Below are 24,790 nucleotides of genomic sequence, written 5' to 3'. Positions count from 1 at the left end.
TTATGAAATATCACAAAATATTACAGGATACTAGAAGCAACAGTTTACTTCATACAACTGAAAAAAATGGGGAAGGGTAGGAATGAACACTTTAGAAATTACAAATACACAAATAACTACTAATTTCTCTTTTCTTTTAGTTTCTATCTTTACACCCAGGGTGGCATTAAAAGTAATGACCCCGTCCCAATTAAAAAAGACATTTTTCTTAATTACCAAAATAGGATAACATACCACCACTCCGTGGAGTGAGATAGCCAACACTTCCATGAAGAATTTTATCCAAGGGACCAGCATTAGTTGCTTTCCTACAAGACAAATGATGTATGTTTGCTTGTGTTTGAGCCCTGAAGGTCTTAGTATACAGCTCTCATGACCTCTGTCCTATAATCAGGCATATAGCAAATAGATTATTTCCCAATACACATCAATATGTAATATGATAAATGAGAATTAGAACTCAACTATGTGTGGGGCTGGGAATGTGGCTTAGTGGTAGAGTGCTTGCCTACCAAGCATAAAGTCCCCAGGTTGATTCCTCAGTACCCCATAAACAGAAAAAGCCAGAAGTGGTGCTCTGGCTCAAGTGACAGAGTGCTAGCCTCGAGCAAAGAAGCTCAGGGATAGTGCCCAGTCCCTGAGTTCAAGCCTAGGACTGACAAAAAAAGAAGTGGCAAAAAAGTATGTGTGGTGACACATACTTATAATCTCAATACTTTTGGGAAGCTTGAGGCAAGGAGATCCTTAGTTCAAAGCCAACCTGAGCTACCAAATAAGAAAAAATTGTAAGTAGATTACTTTGTTTTGACAGTTCTGGGAATTAGAGCCAGGTTTTTATGCATAGTAAGTAAACATTTTATCGCTCAAACCACATCTTCAGCCCTAGACCACATGTCACATGGGAGTACAAATCAGAGAGGTTTCCAGATAATAGCTATGAAATACCACCTAACAGCTTAGTATAATAACAATCATAAGATAGCAAGCAATTATCTGAGAAGAGAAAACCAAGGTTCAAGATGTATTATATAAGCCTGGTACTGGTGGCGTATGCCTGTAATCTTAGCTACTTAGGAGGCTGAGATCTGTTCCAAACCAGCTCAGGCAGGGAGTGCGTAAGACTTTCTTCTCCAATTACTACTAAAAAGTCAAATGAAGCTATTGGTCAAGTAGCAGAATGCTAGCCTTGGGCCAAAAAGATCAGGGACAGAGCCTAATTCCTGAGTTCAAGCCCCAGGAATGGTGCGCACGCGCACGCGCGCGTGCGCACACACACGCGCGCGCACACACACGTATTATACATATACAATATAGGTACACACATGTGTAATATAAATGTATAATATAATATATGCCCAAAGCATAGATATGTAAATTAGGATACCCTGAGTGAAAAACCAAGAGGCATAGAGAATTGACTCTTTGGCCAATCTTACCAGTACATAATTGCCATTTTAGACAGATCTTGTTCTAAGGATTGGAGAGCCAAATACATTTTGGTCTTCAGTTTGCTAGAGAATAGATGAGGAGAAAATGAGTTAAATAGTAAAAAAAAATATACATGTATAACAAGCAAACATTGACATAGAAAGCCTTAAGGGAAAGTCTATATTGGAGGGAAAGTAAACATTAACATTTTTAAAATTTATTTTTCTAATTTTTTATTATATATATTTATTTTAAACATACTGTAAAGAGGGGTTACAGTTACTGAGTAAGGTAATAAGTACATTTCCTTTTGAGCATTGTACCTCCTACTTTGTTTTTCCCCTACCATCTCTTCCCTCCCCAACATAGAACATTTTAAAAGGTGAATATCCAAGCTTATTTTTATTTCCATTTAAGAGGTCATAAGGTTAATAAAACTTCAGTTATTCTAAAATTTTAAATTTCAAGTCAGTTCTACAACTGATTAACTCCTTTTAACTAAGAAATCAATATGTGGAAAAGATGTCAAGGATTATACTGTTTTTTGGCATTATAACCCATTAATGAAAATACTCCCCCCATTTAAAACAAAATACAAAAAAAGTTTTGAAAGACATAAAATCAGAAGCTACACTATAAATTACAATATGAGTAGAAATCAAGAATGGTGGGGCAGGGAAGGTGGCTCAGTGGTAGAACACTTGCCTTGCATGCCTGAGGCCCTGGTTCGATTCCTCAGCACTACATAAGCAAAAAGAAAAAAGCCAGAAGTGGCGCTGTGGCTCAAGTGGTAGAGTGCTAGCCTTGAGCTGAAGAACTGAGGGACAGCGCCCAGGCCCAGAGTTCAGGCCCCACGACCAGATCCAAACAAATAAAAAATAAAATTAAATAAATAAATAAAAAATAAAAAACATTAAAAAAAATACTCCTCATTTAAAACAAAATACAAAAAAAGTTTTGAAAGACATAAAATCAGAAGCTACATTATAAATTACAATATGAGTAGAAATCAAGAATGGCGGGGCAGGGAAGGTGGCTCAGTGGTAAAGCGCTTGCCTTGCATGCATGAGGCCCTGGGTTTGATTCCTCAGCACCACATAAACAAAAAGAAAAATGCCGGAAGTGGCGCTGTGGCTCAAGTGGTAGAGCACTAGCCTTGAGCTGAAGAGTTGAGGGACAGTGCCCAGGCCCAGAGTTCAGGCCCCACAACTGGACCCCCGCCCCCCTAAAAAAAAGAAATCAAGAATGGCTTATGGCAAAAAAGTAAACAAACTTCTAACTACAAAACAGCTTAAAACTTATCCTGACTTTTCAAAAGGCAGTAAGAGTAATAAAAAATACTTACTTATCTCCTGGAAGGTTATACAGATTAACAAGGCCCTTAAGATGCTTAGAAAATTCATCAAAATTTTTTTCCCTATGAGGCGTTCAGGAAAGGAGGAAAAAAGAGAATACAACATAGCATTACTACTCAATCATATGAAAAAAAGATGGCAAAAATTGTGGCTATATAAAATGATTTTAGTACTCTAATCCCCCCCCCCAAGTGTTTTGGAGTCAATCAAGAATAGCAAAATACAAAGAAATATTCTCCTTTCTCTTCTTGTCCTATTTTTCTAGAGAAGTTATTAAGAAGTATAAAAGCCACAGTCAGGAGCTAGTAGCTTATATCTATTATCCTAGCTAGTCAGGAGGGTGAAATCTAATGATTGAAGTTTAAAGCCATCCCAGGCAGCAAAGTTCGTAAGATTTTTCATGTACAATTAACCAGCAAAAAGGCAGAACTAGAAGTCACTCAAATGGTAGAGCACTTAGCTGTGAGTGAAGAAAGGCTAGCAAGAGCTTGAGGCCTTAGGTTCAAGTCCTAGTACCAGCACAAAATAGCTTAGAAATATTTATTAAGAATGATGAGAGGCTGGGCGCTGGTGGCTCATGCCTGTAATCCTAGCTACTCAGAAGGCTGAGATCTGAGGATCACGGTTCAAAGCCAGCCCGGCAGGAAAGTACGTGAGACTCTTACCTCCAATAAAAACCACTAGAAAACCGGAAGTGGCACTGTGGCTCAAGCGGTAGAACGCTGGCCTTGAGCTGAAGAGCACAACACCCAACCCCAGAGTTCAAGCCCCACGACCAACCAAAAAAAAAAAAAGAATGATGAGAGAGGGGCTGGAAGGTGGCTCAGTGGTAGAGTGCTTGCCTTGCATGCATGAGTCCCTGGGTTCAATTCCTCAGCACCACATAAGCAGAAAAAGCTGGAAGTGGTGTTGTGGCTCAAGTGGTAGTGCGCTTGCCTTGAGCTGAGAGTCAGTGCCCAGGCCCATAGATCAGGCCCCAAGACCAACCAAAAAAAGAAAAAAGAAGAATGATGAAAGAAGGCTGGGAATGTAGCTTAGTAGTAGAGTGCTTGCCTAGCATGCATGAAGCTCTGGGTTCTATTCCTCAGTACCACATAAACAGAAAAAGCTGGAAGTGGCACTGTGGCTCAAGTGGTATAGCGCTAGGCTAGAGCAAAAGAAGCTCAGGGATAGTGCACCTATGCCCTGAGTTCAAGCCCCAGGACAGAAAAAAAAAAAAAAAAAGAATAACAGTGACCAAGATGCATTGTACTCACAAATTGACATGTTCAAATGAAACCCCACTTTGTACAAATACTTAAACAAGCTGGTTCCAGTGGCTGAAACCTATAATCTTATCTACACAGGAGGTTGAGCAAGGTTTGAAGCTAGCCTAGGCAAGAAAGTCTGCAAGACTCTTATCTCCAATTAACTACAAAAAGCCAGAAGTGGAGGTATGGCTCAAGTGGTAAAGCTCATACCCAATTCAAAAGGAAGAGACTAATTAATGGGAAAAAGCAACCAACTGATAGGATACTGTCTTCAAGCTAACTACTTTTATCATAAGAATTGTAAGTATAAGCTGAGTGTCGGTGGCTCACACCTATAATCCTAGCTACTCAGGAGCCTGAGATCTGAGGATCGCAGTTCAAAGCCAGCCCGGGCAGGAAAAACCCATGAGACTCTGATCTCCAATACACCACCAGAAAACTGAAGTGGTGCTGTGGCTCAAGCGGTAGAGTGCTAGCTTTGAGCTGAAGAGCTAAGGGATAAGAGTCTAGGACCAGAGTTCAAGACTCATGACAGACAGAAAAAAAAAAAAAGAAAGAAAAAATCCTGTAAGTGTATGTACCTTAAATATAACAATAAAACTTTCTCAGCCAGGCAACAGTGACTCACACTTGTAATCCTAGCTACTTAAAGAGGCCAACACCCAAGGATTGTGGTTCAAAGCCATCCTGGGCAGGCAAGTCTGTAAGGTTCTTATCTCTAATTAACAATTAAAAAACCATTATTGGAGCTGTGGCTCAAATGGTAAAGTGCTAGCCTTGAAGAAAAAAAACTTCAGGGACTGTGCCAAGAAACTGAGTTCAAGCCTAGGATCACACTAAATAAAATTTTCTTACAATTGAAATAAGTTGTTTTCATGATGCAAACACAAATGTTTTCAAACCTTTCTAATTAAATTGGGTTCTAACTAGGTACCAGTGACTCACACCTATAATCCTAGCTACTCAGGAGGCTGAGATCTGAGGACTGCAGTTTGAAGCCAGCCTGGGCATGAAAGTCTGTGAGACTCTTATCTCCAATTAACCATAAAAATCTGGAAGAAGAGGTATTGCTCAAGTGGTAGAGCTTTAGCCTTGAACACAGAAGCTTGGAATAGCATGCAGGCCTAGAGTTCAAGTCCCAGAACTGGGAAAATAAATAAATAAATAAATAAAATGGACAGCTTGATTCTAGGGAATTTAAGACCAATCTGGGCAACACTGCTATAACCTATATAAAAAACAAAACAAAACAAGGCATGGAAATGCCTATAATCCCAGCATTCAGGAGAACAAAGGAGAATGATCTCAAATTGAAACCCAGTTTTACACACACACACACAAAAAATCCAAAACAAACCAATAACAACAAAAACAACAACAGAAAAAAGCAACCACCAAGATTCTGGCAGTGCCCAGAAATATGTTATTTACTCACCTTAACTGCTGTACAAGCTCTGGACAGCTCTGAAATGAAAGAAATTACATTAAAACATTAAACTATATTAATACCTTTCAAGACATCTAAAGACTTTGATTAATAGCACATGCTTCATAACAAAAAACATTGACTACAGAAATCCCTTAAGATATCAAAAGGATAGTCTTTCTACTTGGTGAACCATAGTGTTGGGACAGGATATTAAAAATAAAAAGATTAATTTATAAAGGAATCAACTTTTATCAAATTAAGACATCAGGAACTCTCTTTAATGTCAATCTTGGAATTCAGATCATACTAACTGGTTGCTTATATTTCACATTCATTTTTATTCCAAGATTTTTTTCAGATTATCTGTTCTTTATGACTATCATCTTTGTAGATTGGAATTATGGAACTATGAACCTATTGTTCAACTCTGGGTCATGTTTGTTTATATGAAATGAATAGGGTTCCCTCAGTGTTTCCACTTATAAAAGTCCTTGGATGGTTTCAGTGATGGACCCATGTATTCTAAATTCCATTCTAAGGCTACTGATATAGCTCTTCACATCATTTCTATAGTGGCTCATGAAAAACCTAAACCCAAGCTATTATACCCCAACAATTCATTTTTAAATTAATGTTCCTGAGTAAAGCCCATAGATTCCAGTGAAATATCAACAACACATACCACAGGATTCTCCCCATGGTGAGCCACTTTTACATCACAAAGCTGTCCTGCAGGATCTAACTGCACTTCCACATAGAACATATCTGACGTGATGTAACATTCAGTACCACTGGCACTGAGATGAGAGCCCAGTCTAGCAAGAACAAATTAAAACAAAAATTAATAGAAGACACATAAATAAAGCCACCCAAAGTTAACACTAAATGAATAGTTCTGCCTACAGATAAAACTACATACCCATTCTGCCTTGCTATTGACTCCAAACGATCAGTCATTGCTGGTAAAGATGTTACTAAGGGGGGAAAAGGAAGAAAAAAAAAATCACAAAGAATGTTACAAGTAAATACTATTCGTCAGAAAGAAGCATAGAAAGCCATAAACATATTTAATAGTTCAAATGTTCATAATATGCACAAAGTTCGAAGATAAGGCTTAGCTGTAATCTACCAATAAGAGTATAGGTAGTGTCAGGCTCTGGTGGCTCACACATGTAATCCTAGCTACTCAGGAGGCTGAGATTTGAGGATTGCAGTTCAAAGCCAACCTGGGCAGGAAAATCTGTAAGACTCTTATTCTCCAATTAAACACCAGAAAACCCAAAGTGGAGCTGTGGCTCTAAGTAGTAGAGCTTTTAGCCTTGAGCAAAAAGACCTCAGGGATAGAGTCCAAGTCCTGAGTTCAAATCCCATCACCAAGAAAAAAAAAAAAAACAGTATAGGTAGGAGTAAAATAAGATCTATTGGAAAATTACTGGTCTCCTTTTCCATTACTTTTTATCTGGGCCAACATGTCTTTAAAAAAAAAAAAAAAAAAAACCCACACATTTACACTTAAGTACCAGAGGTGCATGTCTGTAATTCTAGCTACTCAGGAGACTCAGAGCCAGAGGATAATGGTTCAAAGCCCATCTGGGCAGAAAAGTCTACAAAACTCCATCTCCAAATAACTAGCAAAAAGATGAGCTGGTGCAAGTGGTTGAGTACCACCTGTGAGCAAGCTAGCCATTTGAGAGCATGAAGCACTGAGTTTAAATTCCAGGATTAGGAAAAAAAAATTATCTACTAATGCAGTGCTAGATGGTAGTGGTGCACCTATAGCTAGTCCCAATACCATTCAAGGCTGAGGCTATCTGAATGCTTGAATAAGTCATATAAATATTAAAACCAACAGTAGGAGAGTAGTTTAGAGGTAGAGTCAATGCTAGCACCCAGAGGGGGAAGATATGGCTCAAATGGTGAAGTGCTTGCCAACCAAACACAAGGACTGGGTTCAAAGCTCAGTTCCACAAAATACCACACAAAATAAACAAATAATAATAATGAAGAAAGACATTTAGAATAATACTAACACCCAAAAACAAAAAATAACAACAAAAAACACCCCACAAACATTACAGGCTAGTTAGGGGTTGACTGGTGTATGTAAAGCCCTCGATTAAATCCATAATTCCACAAGAATATAAATTAAAAAATTCTCAATGGTCAGAGCATCATTCACAACAGCCAAAAGATGGAAGCAACCCAAGTGTCAAAAGATAAATGAGTAATCAAAATATGGTATAGTCAGGACAGAGAAGGTGGCTTAGTGGTAGATTGTTTATGTAAGAGGCATGAAGCCCTGGGTTTGATTGCTCAGTACCACATAAACAGAAAAACCCAGAAGTGGTGCTGTGGCACAAGTGGCAGAGTGCTAGATAGCTTTGAGTGAAAGAAGCTCAGGGACAGAGCCCAGGCTCTGAGTTCAAGCCCCAGGACTGGCAAAAAAAATAGATAAAATAAAAATAAATTACATTTTAAAAATATATGGTATCGTCATGTAGTAAAATACCAATCTTAAAATAGAAAGAAATTAAAATGGTGCTGGTAGCTCATACCTGTAATACTAGCTACTCAGAAGGCTGGAATATGAGAATCACGGTTGCAAGCCAGCTAGGGTAGGAAAGGCCGTAAGACTCCCATTTCCAATTAATCAGCAAAAAAAGCCAGAAATAGAGTTGCAGCTCAAAGTGGTAGAGCATTAGCCTTGACCACTCGGGGAGGGTGCTCAGGCCCTGAGTTCAAGCCCCAGGACTGGTTAAAAAAAAAAAATTAAGCTGGATGTTGTAGTACATATCTATAATCCCAGCACTCAGGAGGTTAAGGCAGGTAGAGCATCTCAAGTTTAAGGGTGGCCTGGACTACACAGACCAAGAAAACAAAACAAAACAAAACAAAAAGAAACAGCTGGGTATGGTAATACACACCTGTAATCTCAGCATTCAGAAAGCTGAGGCAGGAGGAGTAGGTAGTTAAGGAAAGAGATCATTTTAAGTTCATAAATGAATGCGAGCAACAATATCTAACATAAGTAATAATCTATCTCAATTCATAGTTTTATTTTAAGTATAATACAGTTTTTAAACTGGAGGTTTCATGAAATCAGTATATTTTAAAATTTACAAACCTTTGAGAGCCTTCTGCAATGTCTCCAAACAGCTGACCAAATGTTGGTGACCTCCAGAACTCATTACAACCCTCTTCTCCTGTATCAAATGGGAAAATATTCAAAGTAAAAAAATCAACCATGTCAAAACAACATTTCAGGTGAATAGACTTATTATCTACTAGTAATATTTAAAGAAAGCCCTTAAGCTCCACATAGTCTAACAGATTCTTTTTACTCTGAGTTACAAAGGAAAAAAATTTCATATAGATGAACACAACTATATGCATACATGTAATTGGAGAAAAAGGTATTCACACATCTAACATAAGCTCATAGACAAACTGGGAATAATTAAACAGTTAAATAAAGCAGCTTAGAAGATTGTGGAATAAAGTGGTTTGCCATTTATTCTGAGAATTACACTCAAAACTTAGTAGAAATAGACTGACTCTAAGGAACAGACTATCAAGTTAAAAAAAGGACCTACTAAGGAACAACAACAAAAAAATTCAGTATAGCTTCGTTATTATATAGGACTTTCCTTTCTGCAAAACATTCTACTCTCCAGAAATGTGATCAATTTTATGGTACAAGGATAGTTTTTAATGCTTTTCCATGTCCTAAATAAGTCTCTCTCTCTTTACTTTATCCACATCATCACAAAACAAATGTGACTTATTATCTGGCTTCCCTTATACCTTGAATAAAGAAGGGATGCTCTGGGCAAGGAAAGTCAGAGCTTGGAAAATAGAAAGAAACTGTTATAAACTAATAAACAGATATTCTGACTTACATATTAGTCTAGTGAGATTTGATAATGTGCCTGCTGTTTAAAAATAAAACTCCCCCTACTTCCTTTCTTTTGTTGGTTGTGGGGCTTGAACTCTGGGCCTGGGTGCTATCCCTCAGCTCTTTAGTTCAAGGTTAGTGCTCTACTACTTGCACAGCACCACTTCTGGTTTTCTGCTGGTTAATTGGAGATGAGAGTCTCATGGACTTTCCTGCCTGTGCTGGCTTTGAACTGTGATCCTCAGATCTCAGCCTCCTGAGTAGCTGGCATTACAGGTATGAGCCACCAGTCCCTGGCTAGAAACTCTTAATGCACTAATAAAATCAGATTGTGTGTGTGTGTGTGTGTGTGTGTGTGTGTGTGTGTGTGTGTGTGTGTGTGTGTGTGTGTGTGTGTGTGTGTGTGTGTGTGTGTATGCGTGCGCGTGCACCCACACACCAGCTCTAAAATCAGATTGTGTGTGTGTGTGTGTGTGCGTGCACCCACACACCAGCTCTAAAGCTTCAACTCAGGGCCAGGGGCTGTCCCTTGGCTGTTTTGCTCAAAGCTAGCACTTCACTTCTGGCTTTTTGGTGGTTAGAAATAAGAGTATCATGAAGTTTCCTGCCTGGGATGGCTGGAAGAGGAGGTGTGGGTCAAATGGTAGAGCACCAGCTAGAAAAGAAACTCAGGGGGCTGGGAAGGTGGCTCAGTGGTAGAGCGCTTGCCTTGCATGCATGAGGCCCTGGGTTCGATTCCTCAGCACCACATAAACAAAAAGAAAAAAGCCAGAAGTGGCGGTGTGGCTCAAGTGGTAGAGCGCTAGCCTTGAGCTGAAGAGCTGAGGGACAGCGCCCAGGCCCAGAGTTCAGGCCCCACAACCGGACACTCCGCCGCCCCCCCCCCCCCCCCCCCCCGGCAAAAAAAGAAAGAAACTCGTTTTTTTTTTTTATTTCTTGGTGCTAAGGGAATAAACCCAAGGCTTCATACAAGTTAGGCAAGCATTCTACTACTGAACTATATTCACAAGATTGTAAAATACAGATATTCTGCAGGGTACCAGATCCTCACACCTAGCTTCTCAGGAGGCTAAATATAAGGATTGTCTTCCCAGGCAGAAAAATTCATGAACCTCTAATCTCTAATTAACCAGCAAAAAGCTAGAATTGAAGGCATGGCTCAAGTGTGACCTTGAGCTGAAAAAGCAGAGCAGGCCCTGAATTCAAGCCCTACTACTGGCACATACTCACACAAACCTCTGACTAGAAATATAGTTCTTTTACTAGTTTTATACAGCCATTATCATTTTATTTTTTTTTTGTGTGCTAGGCCTATGTTTGAACTCTAGGCCTGGGCCCTGTCCCTGAGTTTCTTTCCCTCAAGTCTGTTTTCTACCACTTGAGCCACAGCTCCATTCCTGACTTTTTTTAGTAGTATATTGGAGATGACAGTCTCATAGGGTTTCCTGCCCAGGCTGGTTTCAAACCACAGATCTTTGCCCCTGAGTAGTTAGGATTACAGATATGAGATACTGACACCCAAATGATATATCATTTTGAACATTAATAAATCTACTAAACTGGACTTACTCTGGAAGTACAATAAGGCAGAAGTATTTTCACTAAAGAATATAATAGAAAGCCGGGTGCTGGTGGCTCACGCCTGTAATCCTAGCTACTCAGGAGGCTGAGATCTGAGGATCGAGGTTCAAAGCCAGCCCGGGCAGGAGAGACCGTGAGACTCCTATCTCCAATAAACCACCAGAAAACCGGAAGTGGCGCTGTAGCTCAAGTGGTAGAGCGCTCGCCTTAAGCTGAAGAGCTGAGGGACAGCACCCAGGCCCAGAGTTCAAGCCCTATGACCGACCAAAAAAAAAAAGAATATAATAGAAGTGTTAAGAAGTCTTAAGTGAAACAATCACAAAGTAAATATACCACTATGAAGATAAAAATAGTTTTTTTATGTATTTTGACTATCACTTGAATCATGTGAATTAGCTTGTACTATCCAGCTCTTAAAATAATCACCACATTCCTCTTAAAAACAAAAAACAAACAAACAACAACAAAAAAAAAAACAGAATAAAAAAGAGTTTCAGGACTTTCCTGCCTAGGCTTGCTTTGAATCACAACCCTCAGATCTCAGGCTCCTGAGTAGCTAGGATTATAGGTATGAGCCACTAGTATTGGCCACAATTCATTCTCCTTCTCCTTCTTCCTTTGCCAGTCCCGAGGCTTGAACTCAAGGCCTGGGCACTGGCTAGTATGCTTCCACTTGAGCCATAGCTCCACTTCCAGCTTTTTCTGTTTATGTGGTACTGAGGAATTGAACCCAGGTCTTTCATGCATGCTAGGCAAGCAGTCTACCAATGAGCCAGATTCCCAGGTACTAAGACTCTTATCTCCAATTAACCACCAAAGAAAACCCAGAAGCTGAGCTTGGCTCAAGTGTACTACTTCAGCACAAAAAGCTCAAGGGCGACGAGCAAGCTCCAGGAATGGCGCTGGCATGGACAGGCGCACACACATGAATTCATGAATTCTAAGCTGGTAGCCAGTTGCAGCTGAGATGTGAAGATCAAGGTTCAAGGCCAACCCAGGCAAACAAATACATGAGACTCTTTTTTTGTTTTGTCAGTTGTGGGGCTTGAATTCTGGGCTTGGGCGCTGTCCCTGCACTCTTCAGCTCAAGACGAGTACACTACTGCTAGAGCTACTTGCGGTTTTCTAGTGGTTTATTGGAGATAAGAGTCTTACTGACTTTCCTGCCCAGGCTGGCTTTGAACCGAGATCCTGATTAGCTAGGATTACAGGCGTGAGCCACCAGCTCCTGGCTTTTTTTTTTTTTTTAGGTCTAAGACTGGGATTCAAACTTAGTACCTTCCAACCTCTCATGAGACTCTTATTTCCAATTAACCAAAAGGAGGAGCTAGGGGATTTAGCTAAAGTGGCAGAAAAAAAACTGAAAGAGAGCAAGATAGCCTGCTATCACATTTCAGTAACAGCAAGAATGAATCAGAAACTCCTAATAGGTATTATGTAGATAAGATAAAAGCAGAATCACATGAAAATGAAGGAGCCCGTCAGGAAGTGAAAAATAAGTCTTTACAACAACTTCTCAGTGCATCTCTCATAGATATGTTTATTGGCACTTCGCCTAAAAGTCCCAGCTCTTCATATCCTTAACATTTAACACTCTTGGATTCAAGTAACCATGGTTCAAAAATATTTTCAGGAAAAGACAGTTATGAAGTAAATATCATCAGTCTTTTTTTTTAATCATTACTCTAAACAATGCAGCATATCAAATATTCACATATCACATGGTTTTATAAGTAATTTAGAAATTATTTAAAATATACTGCAGGACATCCATATGTTAAATGCAACTATAAGCCATTTTACATAAGAGATCTGAACATCCATGCATTTGGTATTCATGAAGAATTTGAAAATCAATCCTACATGAACACTGAAGAACAAATGTATACATCCTTTCTAGGAAGACCCTTGAAATTGATAGCCACTATGTATGCAGGTGTTTTGTGATAAATGAAACTGAAGAGACACTATTATAGTTAAGCCCACATGAGCAGCTTAGCTTATTGAATAATTAAACACATTTTACCCACTTCACCATAATCCTCACCATGACTTGACGCACAAGCTTAATAGTTTCACTCCAAGGTCTATTTTGGTTAAATTTTGCATGGAGCCGTTCCAAAAGGGAACTCATCTTACTCAGCTTTTCCGACTCTAAAATATAAATCAGAAAACATAATTAGAAACCCTTTTAGTTCAAGACCTTTCACATGTGGGTATCAGTACTTTATTTCTTTATGTTGTTGCATAGAATACAATGTTTATTCTTTCACAGGTATTTGGATTATTTTTCAATTTTTGATTATTAATAAAGCTACCATAAAATGTACTTGCAAAATGTCCATTGTTTGGGCAACAGTGACTGGTCCAAAGCCAGTCTAAACAGAAAAGTTCATGAGATTCTTATCTCCATAAGACTCCTTTTTTTGGTCAGTCGTGGGGCTTGAACTATGGGTCTGGGTGCTGTCCCTGAGCTCTTCAGCTCAAGGTGAGCACTCTACACTTGATCTACAGCACCACTTTGGGTTTTCTGGGTTAATTGTAGATAAAGAGTCTCATGGACTTTCTGGCCTTGGCTGGCTTTGAACCATGATCCTCAGATCTCAGCCTCCTTAGTAGCTAGGATTACAGGCATGAGCCACTGGCACCCGGCTCCATGAGATTCTTAATCAGCAAAAAGCAAGATGTGGTGTTATGGCTCAAGTGGTAGAGTGCCAGCATTGTGTGAAATAGTTAAGGGAGAGCTCCCTGGCCCTAAGTTTGAGCCCCAGGCGTGGCACACAAAAAGATGAATAATAACAATATTTATGATACGTAATAAACAGAAAGTATTTAAATGTCCAATAATAATGGCTTGGTTAAGCCAGTGCTAACATCATACAAATAAGCTATATAATCATTCAATGTGTGTTTCCAACAGATGTTTGTGAAATGCAAAATATTTATAAGGTAAAGGGAGGAAGTTATCTGCTAAATTGTGTTATTATCTATTAAAGATATGCATATACATTTTAAGTAAATATGAATAATATAGAATATTAATAATATCAATAGTACATAATTTTTTCCTGCAAAAGAAAATTTTAAACTTCCATCATTCAGTTAAAATATTTTCCTTATATTTTTACTTCAAAGCAAACAAAGAAAGCCAAGCTAGGCATGGTGATACATACCTATGATCTCAGAAACTGGGAGGCTAAGGCAGGAGGGTTCTGAGTTCAAGGCCAGTGTGGGCTTTGGAACAAATTCAAGGACAGCCTAGGCTACACAAGGGAGAACCTGCCTCTAAACAAAACTCCTACTTTAGAAAAAATATCTGGCGGGGCACTGGTAGCTTATGCCTGTAATCCTAGCTTCTCAGGAGGCTATGATCTGAGGATTGTGGTTCAAAGCCAGTCTGGGCAGCAAAGTCCGTGAGACGCCTTTTCTTTTTTATTTTTTGGGGGGGGGAGAGGGTAAGTCATGGGTCTTGAACTCTGGGCCTGGATGCTGTCACTGAGCTCTTCAGCTCAAGGCCAGTGTTCTACCACTTGAATCACAGCCACACTTCCAGTTTGCTGGTGGTTAATTGGAGTCTCACAGGAGGTTCCTACCCCGGCTACTACGAACCATGATACTCTGATCTCAACCTCCTGAGTGGCTAGTATTATAGGCTCTTATTTCTAATTAACCACCAGAAAACTGGAAGTGGTGCTGTAGCTCAAAGTGGTAGAGCACTAGCCTTGAGCTAAAGAGCTCAGGAACAGTGCCCAGGTCCAGAGTTCAAGCCCCACGGACTGACCAAAAAAAAAAATCTGCATAAGAATATTTTTAAGAATATTATTTTTGTACTTTATTTGTCTAAGACACAGGGTATTGGCTTTGTTGCCCAAGCTGGCCTTCAACTCCTGAGCTCCAGTAATCCTCCAATCCTACTGCCTCAGCCACGTGGGTAGTTGGGATTAGGTTTACACTACCAAATCAAGAATGTATGTGGGGAAGTGGCGCTGTGGCTCAAATGGTAGAGCACTAGCCTTGAGCTGAGGAGCGTAAGGACAGAGCCAGGCCAGAGTTGAAGCCCCACGACCGACCAAAAAAAAAAGAAAAATGTATGTGTATGTGTTATTCATATGTATATATACATATACACATATATACATACACATACACACATGCATGTTTTGCTGTTATTTTGCTGGTTCCAGGGTTTGAATTCAAAGTTTGCTCAGCTTGATTGCTTGTCTGACCCTCTACCACTTGAGTCATGCCTCAAGTTATCTTTTTGCTGGTCATTTTGAAGATGAGGTCCTGGACTTTTCTTTTCTTTTCTTTGGTCAGTCGTGGGGCTTGAACTCTGGGCTTGGGTGCTGTCCTTGCACTCTTCAGCTCAAGGCGAGCACTCTACCGCTTGAGCCACAGAGCCATATCTGGTTTTCTAGTGGTTTATTGGAGATAAGCGTCTCACGGATTTTTCCTGCCCAGGCTGGCTTTGAACCAAGATTCTCAGATCTCAGCCTCCTGAGTAGCTAGAATTACAGGTATGAGCCACTGGCGCCCAGCCCTATGGACTTTTCTATTGTAGCTGGCCTCAAACCAGTATCCCCTGGATCTCAGTCCCAAGTACGTAGGATTATAGGTGTGTGCCACCTATAAAATTTGTTTGTTTTTGTTCTTTGAATTCTAGAGATCAGGCTTGCCTCAAATTTATGATCCTCTTGCTTCAGCCTCCTGAATACAGAGATTATAGATATCAGCCACCACACCAGGCTTAAAAGATATTTTTGCTGACAAGAATGAAAGTTACAGAAATATACTGGAACAGTATTGCTTTCTATTCAAACATTTAATAGGGACAATAACAAAAAGTTTCTAATTATATTAATATACATGAAATCCTCTGCATGATATATTTTAAGCACACATTTTAACACACCTTTACTATACTTGGCTTTTGTTTGTTTTTGAGACAAAGTCTCAGTATATATCCCAGACTGGCCTGTAACTCTCCATTCTGATACTCTCAAGGGTTCTACCACACCTGCCTTAGTATGATTTAGTTTTCAATGTGAAAATACTCACTTTCTTACCTTTTTTTTGGGGGGGGGTCCGGTCATGGGGCCTGAACTCTAGGCCTGGGCGCTGTCCCTCAGCTCTTCAGCTCAAGGCTAGTGCTCTACCACTTGAGCCACAGCACCATTTCCGGCTTTTTTTCTTTTTGCTTTATGTGGTGCTGAGGAATCGAACTCAGGGCCTTAGGCATGCAAGGCAAGTGCTCTACCATTACTGAGCCACCTTTCCAGCCCTTTCATACTTTTTTGTCATAATCTTATGAGATCAATGTATAGGCACTTTAAAGAAAACAAGTTTAGCCAGTATGGGAATACCTACCTCAATTCTGGTACTTAAATGACTAAGCCTGAAAGATAAGAGTTCCAGGTTGGGGGCTGGGAAGGCAGCTCAGTGGTACAATGCTTGCCTTGCATATATGAGGCCCTGGGTTCTACGCCTCAGCACCACATAAGCAGAAAAAGTTGGAAGTGGTGCTGTGGCTCAAGTGGTAGAGGGCTAGCCTTGAGCTGAAGAGTTGAGGGACAGTGCCCAGGCCCAGAGTTCAGGCTCTGTAATGACAAAAAAAAAAAAAAGTTCCAGGCTAGTCTGGGCTATATAATGAGTTCAAGGCCAGCCTCAACTACTCAGCAAAACTTATCTCAAACAAAGGGAGGTAGGGAAGAAACAGTCTATTTGTAGTTCACTTTTTTCTATCTGAATTTCACTAAATACACTGAGAGAAAAAGAGATCAATAACCAAAGAATTCGTTTCCTTCAAAGAAAGATAGAAAAGACTAGATCCTGTATTAAGATGTGAATGTACCACCCACCTTCAAACCTCCTCCAATTTTGAACAGCCTACTATGAGCAGACTCATTCTACAGACCACTGAAGATGAACAAATATGCATTATATATCTGTGGCAAAGTATGCTAAGTTAATGTGGAGATAACTATCAACAATCAACAATAAATAAGAATATATTTTTTGGTACTAGAGCTCCAATTCAGAGCCTTGTGCTCTTGCCCAGCTTTTTCAGTCATAGCTGGCATTCTACCACTAAGTCACACCTCTAGGTCCATAAGAAATGTTCTCAAGAGGAGAGAGATAACCAGACAGAGGTGGCTCATGCCTGTGATCCTAGCTACTCAGAAGTCTAAAAACTGGAGGCAGAAGTTCAAAGCCAGCCCAGGCAGAAAAGTCTTGAGACTCCACTTTCAATTAACCAGCAAAATGCTGAGCTGAGGTATAATTCAAGTGTAAAGTGCCAGTGTGAGAAAGAAAGCAGAGAAAGAGGCCCTGAATTCAAAACCTGGTATAGGTACCAAAAGAGAGAGAGAGAAAAGAGACAGACACAGGCAGAGAACAGAAGGGACATTATTAGTAAATATAAAAGGATGAAAAGTTCACAATTGTGGGGAGGGGCTGGGAAGGTGGCTCAGTGGTAGAGCGCTTGCCTTGCATGCATGAGGCCCTGGGTTCGATTCCTCAGCACCACATAAGCAAAAAGAAAAAAAAAATGCCGGAAGTGGCACTGTGGCTCAAGTGGTAGAGTGCTAGCCTTGAAAAGCTGAGGGACAGCGCCCAGGCCCAGAGTTCAGGCCCCAAACAAACAAACAAATTGTGGGGAGAATACATAAAGAGACAGGTGATGCTGGCATTGCAAGATGAGTAGGTCAGTTGATCAGAGTTGTAGTAGTCATGAAAAAAACACCCTAAGACAAGATTCTATAGCTCTCTTATTGCCCTCATATTTTTTTTTTTTTTGTCTGTCGTGGGGCTTGAACTCTGGGCCTGAGCGCTGTCCCTCAGCTCTTCAGCTCAAGGCTAGTGCTCTACCACTTGAACTACAGAGCCACTTCCTGTTTTCTGGTGGTTTATTGGAGATAAGAGTTTCACGGACTTTCCTGAACAGGCTGGCTTTGAACCTCGATTCTCAGCTCTCAGCCTCCTGAGTAGCTAGGATTACAAGCGTGATCCACCGGAGCCCAGCTGCCCTCATCTTTAAAAAAAAAAAAAGGATTGGGACCTATTTCAGCCAGCTTATCCAGTTTGGAACATATTTCTATTCATACTTCAAAGCCATTCAATTATAAGTATATGAGTAAACTGCAGACATGGAACTTTACCTGCTTAAAATCTGAATATCAAGGGGCTGGGAAGGTGCTTGTCTTGCATGCATGAGGCCCTGGGTTCAATTCCTCAGCATCACATAAGCAGAAGAAAAAAAAAGCTGGAAGTAGCATTGTGGCTCAAGTGGTAGAGCACTGGCCTTGAGCTGAAGAACTGAGGGACAGTACCAGGCCCACAGTTCAGGCCCCACCACTGACCAAAAATAAATAAGTAAATAAAATTGAATACCAAGTGACAAAATCTCCTGACTCACAAGATTTCCCCTTTTCAGTTGTCACCAATTTTGCACCCAAGGAATTCATTTCTTTTATCTTTTTCTTCAGAATGTACTTTTTTTTTTTAGCTTGTTGATATCTTTACTTTGATGTTCTAATCAAACATTTTTGAGCAACTACTATGTTCCTGAAACTATATACAGATAAACAAGGCAGGTCTAAAGCTCAGAGTAAACTAAGAAATGTAAGTAAAGAACAGCAATAAAGCCAGGCACCAGTGGTGGCACACGCCTGTAATCCTAGCTAGTCAGGAGGCTGAGATCTGAGAATCTCGGTTCAAAGCCAGCGGGGCTTATCTCCAATTAACCACCAGAAAACCGGAAGTGGCGCTGTGGCTAAATGTGTTAGAGTGCTAGCCTTGAACTGAAGATCTGAGGGGCAGTGCCCAAGCCCAGAGTTCAAGCCCTACGACCGACCCCCCCCCCCAAAAAAAAAGTACAGTACAGGATTCTAAGCACTATGACATTCTAGGGCCCAGGTACCTTTTAATATCAAAAAGGCCCAAATCGTTTCATTCATGTCAAAACACCATCCAGTACTTTTAAAGATTGTTCTGTATAGTTTTTTGTTTTGTTTTGTTTTTTGCTGGTCGTGGGATCTGAGGAATCGAACTGAGGAATCGGCCTGAGGAACGTGGTGCTGAGGAATCGAACCCAGGGCCTCATGCATGCAAGGCAAGCACTCTACCACTGAGCCACCTTCCCAGCCCGTGTGTTATTGTTTTTACATCATCATTCAGATATCTCTTCTGGAACAAAACGTAATTAGGTTTTTTTATTCACTCGCCATGCCTCCCACCACTTTAGGCTAAGAGTGTCCTGAGCCCAATTAAAGATTCCTAAGTTGTACAACGAACCTTCACAGAAGTTGGAAGGCCCCGTCCATCACCTTAGAGTCGGACCTCTGCCATCACCAAGCAAGGCACTATTAGAATCTAAAACACATTCTGCCTCTTGGAGGACTCTGCTCTCAGAAAGTGGCCCTCCCTAGGCCAGCGCCTCCACCCCTTTTACAGACAGGTTATCCCCAATTGTGTCCCATCCCTTTTTCCCCCCTTGAAGTCACTCACCCTCAGTTTCCCCCTGAGCCTTCATCCTGACAGCAGCGAAGGCCTATGTCCGCCACGAGAGGACAAACCTTTCACCGCCACCAGCAGAGGAACCAAGAGGGACTGAGTTCTCGGGATGCAGGGCATTAGCAGCCCCCACGCTTCCCAAGAAGGCTCAGTCTGAAGTCCCGGGCGGCAAGAAGAGAAGGGTGCTCGAGGCCGCCGCCATCTTCCCCAACGGAACTTCCCAGAGATCGCGAGACTTAGCGCGATCCAGCGAGACCAAGGAAGACGCAAAGTACCCAAAATCTCGCGAAAACTGGCTGAGGCGGAGTTATCGCGAGGCTTCTTTTAACCCGCCTGCCTTCCTTACTGGTGCTTTAGGATTCCGTCCCTGGGTACTGAAGTTTCAAGCAGGCAGAGTTCCGTGTTCGCCGAAACCGGAATTTTCTTTTCTTTTTTCCTTTATGTGTGCTGGTACCGGGACTTGAACACAAGGACCTAGGCGCTGTCCCTAGCTTTTGTGCTCAAATCTGGCGCTCTACTACTGGAGCCACGGCTCCACTTCCAGCTGTTTTTGATAGCTTAGTGGAGGTGAGAGGCTCACGGACTTTGCTGCCTAGGCTGGTTTCAAACCACAGTTCTCAGATATCAGCCTCCTGAATAACTAGGATTACAGGAGTAAGCCACCGGAGCCCTGGTAATTTTCATTTTGACAGTTAAACATTTTGCAAATTAAAAATCTTTCGTGGCTGGAATATGGCGTAGTGGTAGAGTACTTGCCTAGTATGTATGAAGCCCTGGGTTCGATTCTTCAGGACCACATAAATAAAAAAGCTGGAAGTGGTGCCGTGGCTCAGTGGTAGAGTGCTGGCCTTGAGCAAAAGAAGCTCTAGAACAGTGCCCAGGCTCTGAGTTCAAACCCCAGGACTGACCAAACAATTAAAAAAAAAAATCTGTCTCTTGCTGGGGACAGGCGGCTCACTCCTAATTCCTAACCACTTAGGAGGCTCAGATGTGAACATTGAGATCCAAAAACCAGTCAGGGCAAACAAATCCAAGACTCATCTCCAATTAACCAGATAAATACACGAAAGTGAAGGTGTGTAGCTCAAGTGGTAGAGTGCCATTTGTGAACAAGAAAAGCTAAACATGCTAGGTGCTGGTGGCTCACACCTGCAGTTTGAAGGCAGGTCAGGCAGAAATAGTCCCAAACACTTACCTCCAATTAAACACACTTACCTCCAATTAAACACACACACCCCAAATCAAAACAGAAAACAAGCCAGGAGTGGTGGCTTATACTAGTGATCCTAGTAACTCTGGAGGCTGAGATCTGTGGGTTGTTTTTCAAAGCCAGCCTAGGCAGGAAAGTCTGTGAGACTCATCTCTGATGAACTACCAAAAAAGCCAGAAATGGAGCTATGGCTCCAGCGGTAGATTGCTAACTTTGAGCAAAAAAAAAAAAATCTCAGGGACAGCATTCAGGCCCTGGCACCTCAGGACTGGCACCAAAAAAGAAAAACAAAGAAAAAAAACTCATGAATGGAGGTGTGACTCAAGTGGTAGAGTGCTAGCTTTGAATGAAAAACTAACAAGCTGTGCCCACACCCTGAATTCAAGCCCCAATAATGGCACACACTAAGAAGCTGTGTATGGGAGAGGAAGGGAGAGTGTTTAAGGGCTTTCTGCCAGGGCTGGATTAGAACCAGGATTCTCATATCTCAGGGTTTTTTTTTCCTTCTTTTTCTCTTTTGCCAATCTTGGTGCTTGAACTCAGAGCCTGGGAACTGTCCCTGTACCATTTTTTTTTTTTGGTCTGGTCGTGGGGCCTGAACTCTGGGCCTGGGCACTGTCCCTCAGCTCTTCACCTCAAGGCTAGCACTCTACCACTTGAGCCACCGCACCACTGCCGGCTTTTTTTTTTTCTGCTTATGTGGTGCTGAGGAATCAAACCCAGGGCCTCATGCATGCAAGGCAAGCGCTCTACCACTGAGCCAACTTCCCAGCCCTAGCACTGTACCACTTGAACCACAGTGTCCCTTCCTGCTTTTTCTGTTTATGTGGTACTAAGGAATCGAACCCAGAGCTTCATGCATACTAAGCAAGCACTCTACCAATAAGCCACATTCCCAGCCCCAACATCTCAGCTTCTTAAGTAGCTAGGCTTACTGGCATGAGCCATCGGCCCCCCAGCTATGTGTAGAATTTTGAAAAGTAAAAATGAGAGGCTAAATTGGGCGCCGGTGGCTCACTCCTGTAATCTTAGCTACTCAGAGCACTGAGATCTGATTATTATCAGTTTGAAGCTAGCCAGGGCAAAAAAATCCCCTTAAGACACATCTTCAATTAACCACTCAAAAGCCAGGAGTGGAGTTGTGGCTCAAAGTTGTAGAGCCCTAGCCTGGCCCAAAGAACTCAGGGACCAGGCTTAGGTCCTGAGTTCAAGGGAAACGGGAGGCCATTAGCAACTTAGAATTCTAGTTCATGATTGGAATGCATGAGGATGAAAGATAATCATCCTGAGAGCCATGGGACCATTTCAAAGGCTGTTAAGTGTAGATAGACGGTTAGATTTGAAAAGTGGAGGTAGTGCCACACAACGGAAGAGCTCTTTTAACATTAGACAGACATGAGTTTGAGCCAAGTGCTGTGGCACTTGTAGTTCTAGCTTGATTACCTGAAACTATTTAACGCCCCTGAGTCTGGGATCCTGACTTGTAAAATAGAGGTAGGAATTAAGTTGCAGGATATTTGTGAGGGTTATATAGAAAACATACTTAAAATGCCAAGTATCATGTAGGTGAAAAACAGTTTAAAATTCAGGTACTTAAATTGAAATGTCTCCACATACGTCCTTGTGCGTTAGTAAAAATATTAATATATTGCTAGTTAAGCGACTATTGCTATAAACTACCTATAAGGAATTTTCACTGGAGCCTAGGAGTTTGGTTCCATGAGTTTAGGTTTTTAAGAGACAAGTTTTGCCAGGTCTGTTTTAATAAAGCTCTTCAGACACAGGGGAGGGAGTTAGAGGCGTAAACATATCGCGAGAGCCTAACGGGATGCGTTTGTTGCGCGGATCCTGTTCTCGCGTCGTTTCATTAAGTGGTGGGCAGAGGTGAAAGGGAAGCACAGAAGCATCGCGAGATCCCATCGGACTCTCGCGATATTTTCTGAGCTTGCCCCTCCCCCCTTCCTTCAAGTGCCGTTTCGGTTTAAGCTAGTGTGTGACTGAGTCTGTGTGAGGGAGCGAGTGTGTGTTTGTGTGTGAGGTCCTGAGGTGAGGTGGAGACCAGAAAAGAGGCTCCTTCAGGAGCGAGGGGCGAAGGGAGAGTGAAGGATCTAGGCTGCGGGACCCGGCGACAGGAAGCTGCCCCCAGCCGGGCTACCGGGTAGGGGAAGGGCCGGCGCAGTCCTCACAGGGCCCCAGAGCCGAGTCGGCCTCACAGCCACGGGCCGTCGGCTTCCTACTTCCTCGACCTCCCCGGTGCCCGGGCCTGAGGATTAGCTCGGCGGAGGGGTGGGGGGGACAGACTCGAGCAGCCGCCCGTGGTTTCCAAACTCCACCGCTGAGGAACTGTTCATTCCTTCCCTCGCTCCTTCGCGGGTTTCTCCCCCCACCCCCCCATGTAGGAGGGTGCTGAGGAGTAGGGAGGGGAGGAGGAGCCTGGCCTACTGTCCGCCCTTTCCCTTCCCACCCCCTTTAGGGGCGCTTTGGTGGGCGTGGAGTTGGAGTTGGGGGGAGGGTGGGGGTTACTTTTGGGAGTGCTGGGGAACTTTTCCCCCTTTTTCAGGCCAGGGGAAAGGGAATGCCCAATTCAGAGAGACATGGGGGCAAGAAGGACGGGAGTGGAGGAGCTTCTGGAACTTTGCAGCCGTCTTCCGGAGGTGGCAGCTCCAACAGCAGAGAGCGTCACCGTTTGGGGTCGAAGCACAAGCGGCATAAGTCCAAGCACTCCAAAGACATGGGGTTGGTGACCCCCGAAGCAGCATCCTTGGGTACAATTATCAAACCTTTGGTGGAGTACGATGATATCAGCTCTGATTCCGACACCTTTTCTGATGACTTGGCCTTCAAATTAGATCGAAGGGAGAACGATGAACGTCGTGGAACGGATCGGAGTGATCGCCTGCACAAACATCGTCATCACCAGCACCGGCGTTCCCGGGACTTACTAAAAACTAAACAGACCGAAAAAGAAAGAAACCAGGAAGTCTCCAGCAAGTCAGGATCGATGAAGGACCGGATATCAGGGAGTTCCAAGCGCTTAAACGAGGAGAATGATGACTATGGGAAGGCACAGGTAGCCAAAAGCAGCAGTAAGGAATCCAGGTCATCCAAACTTCATAAGGAGAAGACGCGGAAAGAACGCGAGTTGAAGTCTGGACACAAAGACCGGAGTAAAAGTCATCGGAAAAGAGAAACACCCAAAAGTTACAAAACAGTGGATAGTCCCAAGCGCAGATCCAGGAGTCCCCACAGGAAATGGTCTGACAGCTCCAAACAAGATGACAGCCCCTCAGGAGCTTCTTATGGCCAAGACTACGACCTTAGTCCCCCGAGATCTCACACCTCGAGCAATTATGATTCCTACAAGAAGAGTCCTGGAAGTACCTCAAGAAGGCAGTCTGTAAGCCCGCCTTACAAAGAGCCTTCTGCCTACCAGTCCAGCGCCCGCTCACCCAGTCCCTACAGCAGGAGACAGAGGTCTGTGAGTCCCTACAGCCGTAGACGGTCATCCAGCTATGAAAGGAGTGGCTCTTACAGTGGAAGGTCCCCCAGCCCCTACGGGCGAAGAAGATCTAGCAGCCCTTTCTTAAGCAAGCGATCTCTGAGTCGGAGTCCACTTCCCAGGTGAGCTGTTTGATTACCAGTCCTCTGTAAGATGGGGGTGGGGGTATATAACAACTGGCAACTTGTCATGACATTTTGCAGTAGCCACCAGAGGTCATGTTAGTTTGGCCATTGATGAGGTGAGATAACAGATTCACTTAAGTATGTGAATTTGGTCTCCCCTTAATCCAGAGTTTAAGAACTAAACATTGCGGGGAGCTGGTGGCTCACGCCTGTAATCCTAGCTACTCTGGAGGCTGAGTTCTGAGGATTGCGGTTTGAAGCCAGCTGGGGCAAGAAAGTCCGAGAGACTCTTATCTCCAAGTAACCACCAGAAAACCAGAAGTGGCACTGTAGCTCAAGTGGTAGAGAGCTCATCTTGCTGAAGAGCTAAGGGATAGCACCCAGGTGCAGAGTTCAAGCCCCATGACCTCAAAAAAAAAAAAAAAAAGGAACATTTCACATGGCTCAGTCTTCTAAAGGTAGGTACTTCCCAATAGTGGGAAGCTGCTGGGAAGTTGTAAGCTTCAA

General features: G+C 42.4%; 2 protein-coding genes across 12 annotated transcripts in view; one reads left to right on the top strand and one right to left on the bottom strand.

The window, feature by feature from the left end:
• Med1 (mediator complex subunit 1) overlaps positions 1–19,678 on the bottom strand; it is a 37,545-nt gene extending 17,867 nt beyond the window's left edge. For 2 of the 3 annotated variants that reach the window (XM_042670954.1, XM_042670969.1), the window contains exons 1-9: positions 19,444–19,678; positions 12,986–13,092; positions 8,587–8,665; positions 6,382–6,436; positions 6,145–6,277; positions 5,469–5,497; positions 2,774–2,845; positions 1,437–1,511; positions 235–308 (exon numbers count right to left, since the gene is read on the bottom strand). In XM_042670954.1, coding sequence (XP_042526888.1) covers positions 235–308; positions 1,437–1,511; positions 2,774–2,845; positions 5,469–5,497; positions 6,145–6,277; positions 6,382–6,436; positions 8,587–8,665; positions 12,986–13,092; positions 19,444–19,468 — 649 coding nt within the window. In that variant the 5' untranslated portion in view covers positions 19,469–19,678. Of the gene's footprint in view, positions 1–234; positions 309–1,436; positions 1,512–2,773; positions 2,846–5,468; positions 5,498–6,144; positions 6,278–6,381; positions 6,437–8,586; positions 8,666–12,985; positions 13,093–19,443 lie in introns of those variants that run through there. The other variant, XM_042670961.1, reaches the window with a different exon arrangement.
• Positions 19,679–22,644: 2,966 nt separating this feature from the next.
• Cdk12 (cyclin dependent kinase 12) overlaps positions 22,645–24,790 on the top strand; it is a 116,695-nt gene continuing 114,549 nt past the window's right edge. For 8 of the 9 annotated variants that reach the window (XM_042671346.1, XM_042671343.1, XM_042671345.1 and 5 more), the window contains exon 1: positions 22,645–24,280. In XM_042671346.1, the coding sequence (XP_042527280.1) occupies positions 23,235–24,280 (1,046 nt within the window). In that variant the 5' untranslated portion in view covers positions 22,645–23,234. The remainder of the gene's footprint in view (positions 24,281–24,790) is intronic. The other variant, XM_042671319.1, reaches the window with a different exon arrangement.

This window comes from Dipodomys spectabilis, unplaced genomic scaffold (genome assembly GCF_019054845.1).
Source record: "Dipodomys spectabilis isolate Male_0828 unplaced genomic scaffold, ASM1905484v1 ptg000018l, whole genome shotgun sequence".
Taxonomy (NCBI): domain Eukaryota; kingdom Metazoa; phylum Chordata; class Mammalia; order Rodentia; family Heteromyidae; genus Dipodomys; species Dipodomys spectabilis.
Note: the sequence above shows the minus strand (reverse complement) of the source record. Positions and strands in the feature narration are given on the sequence as shown.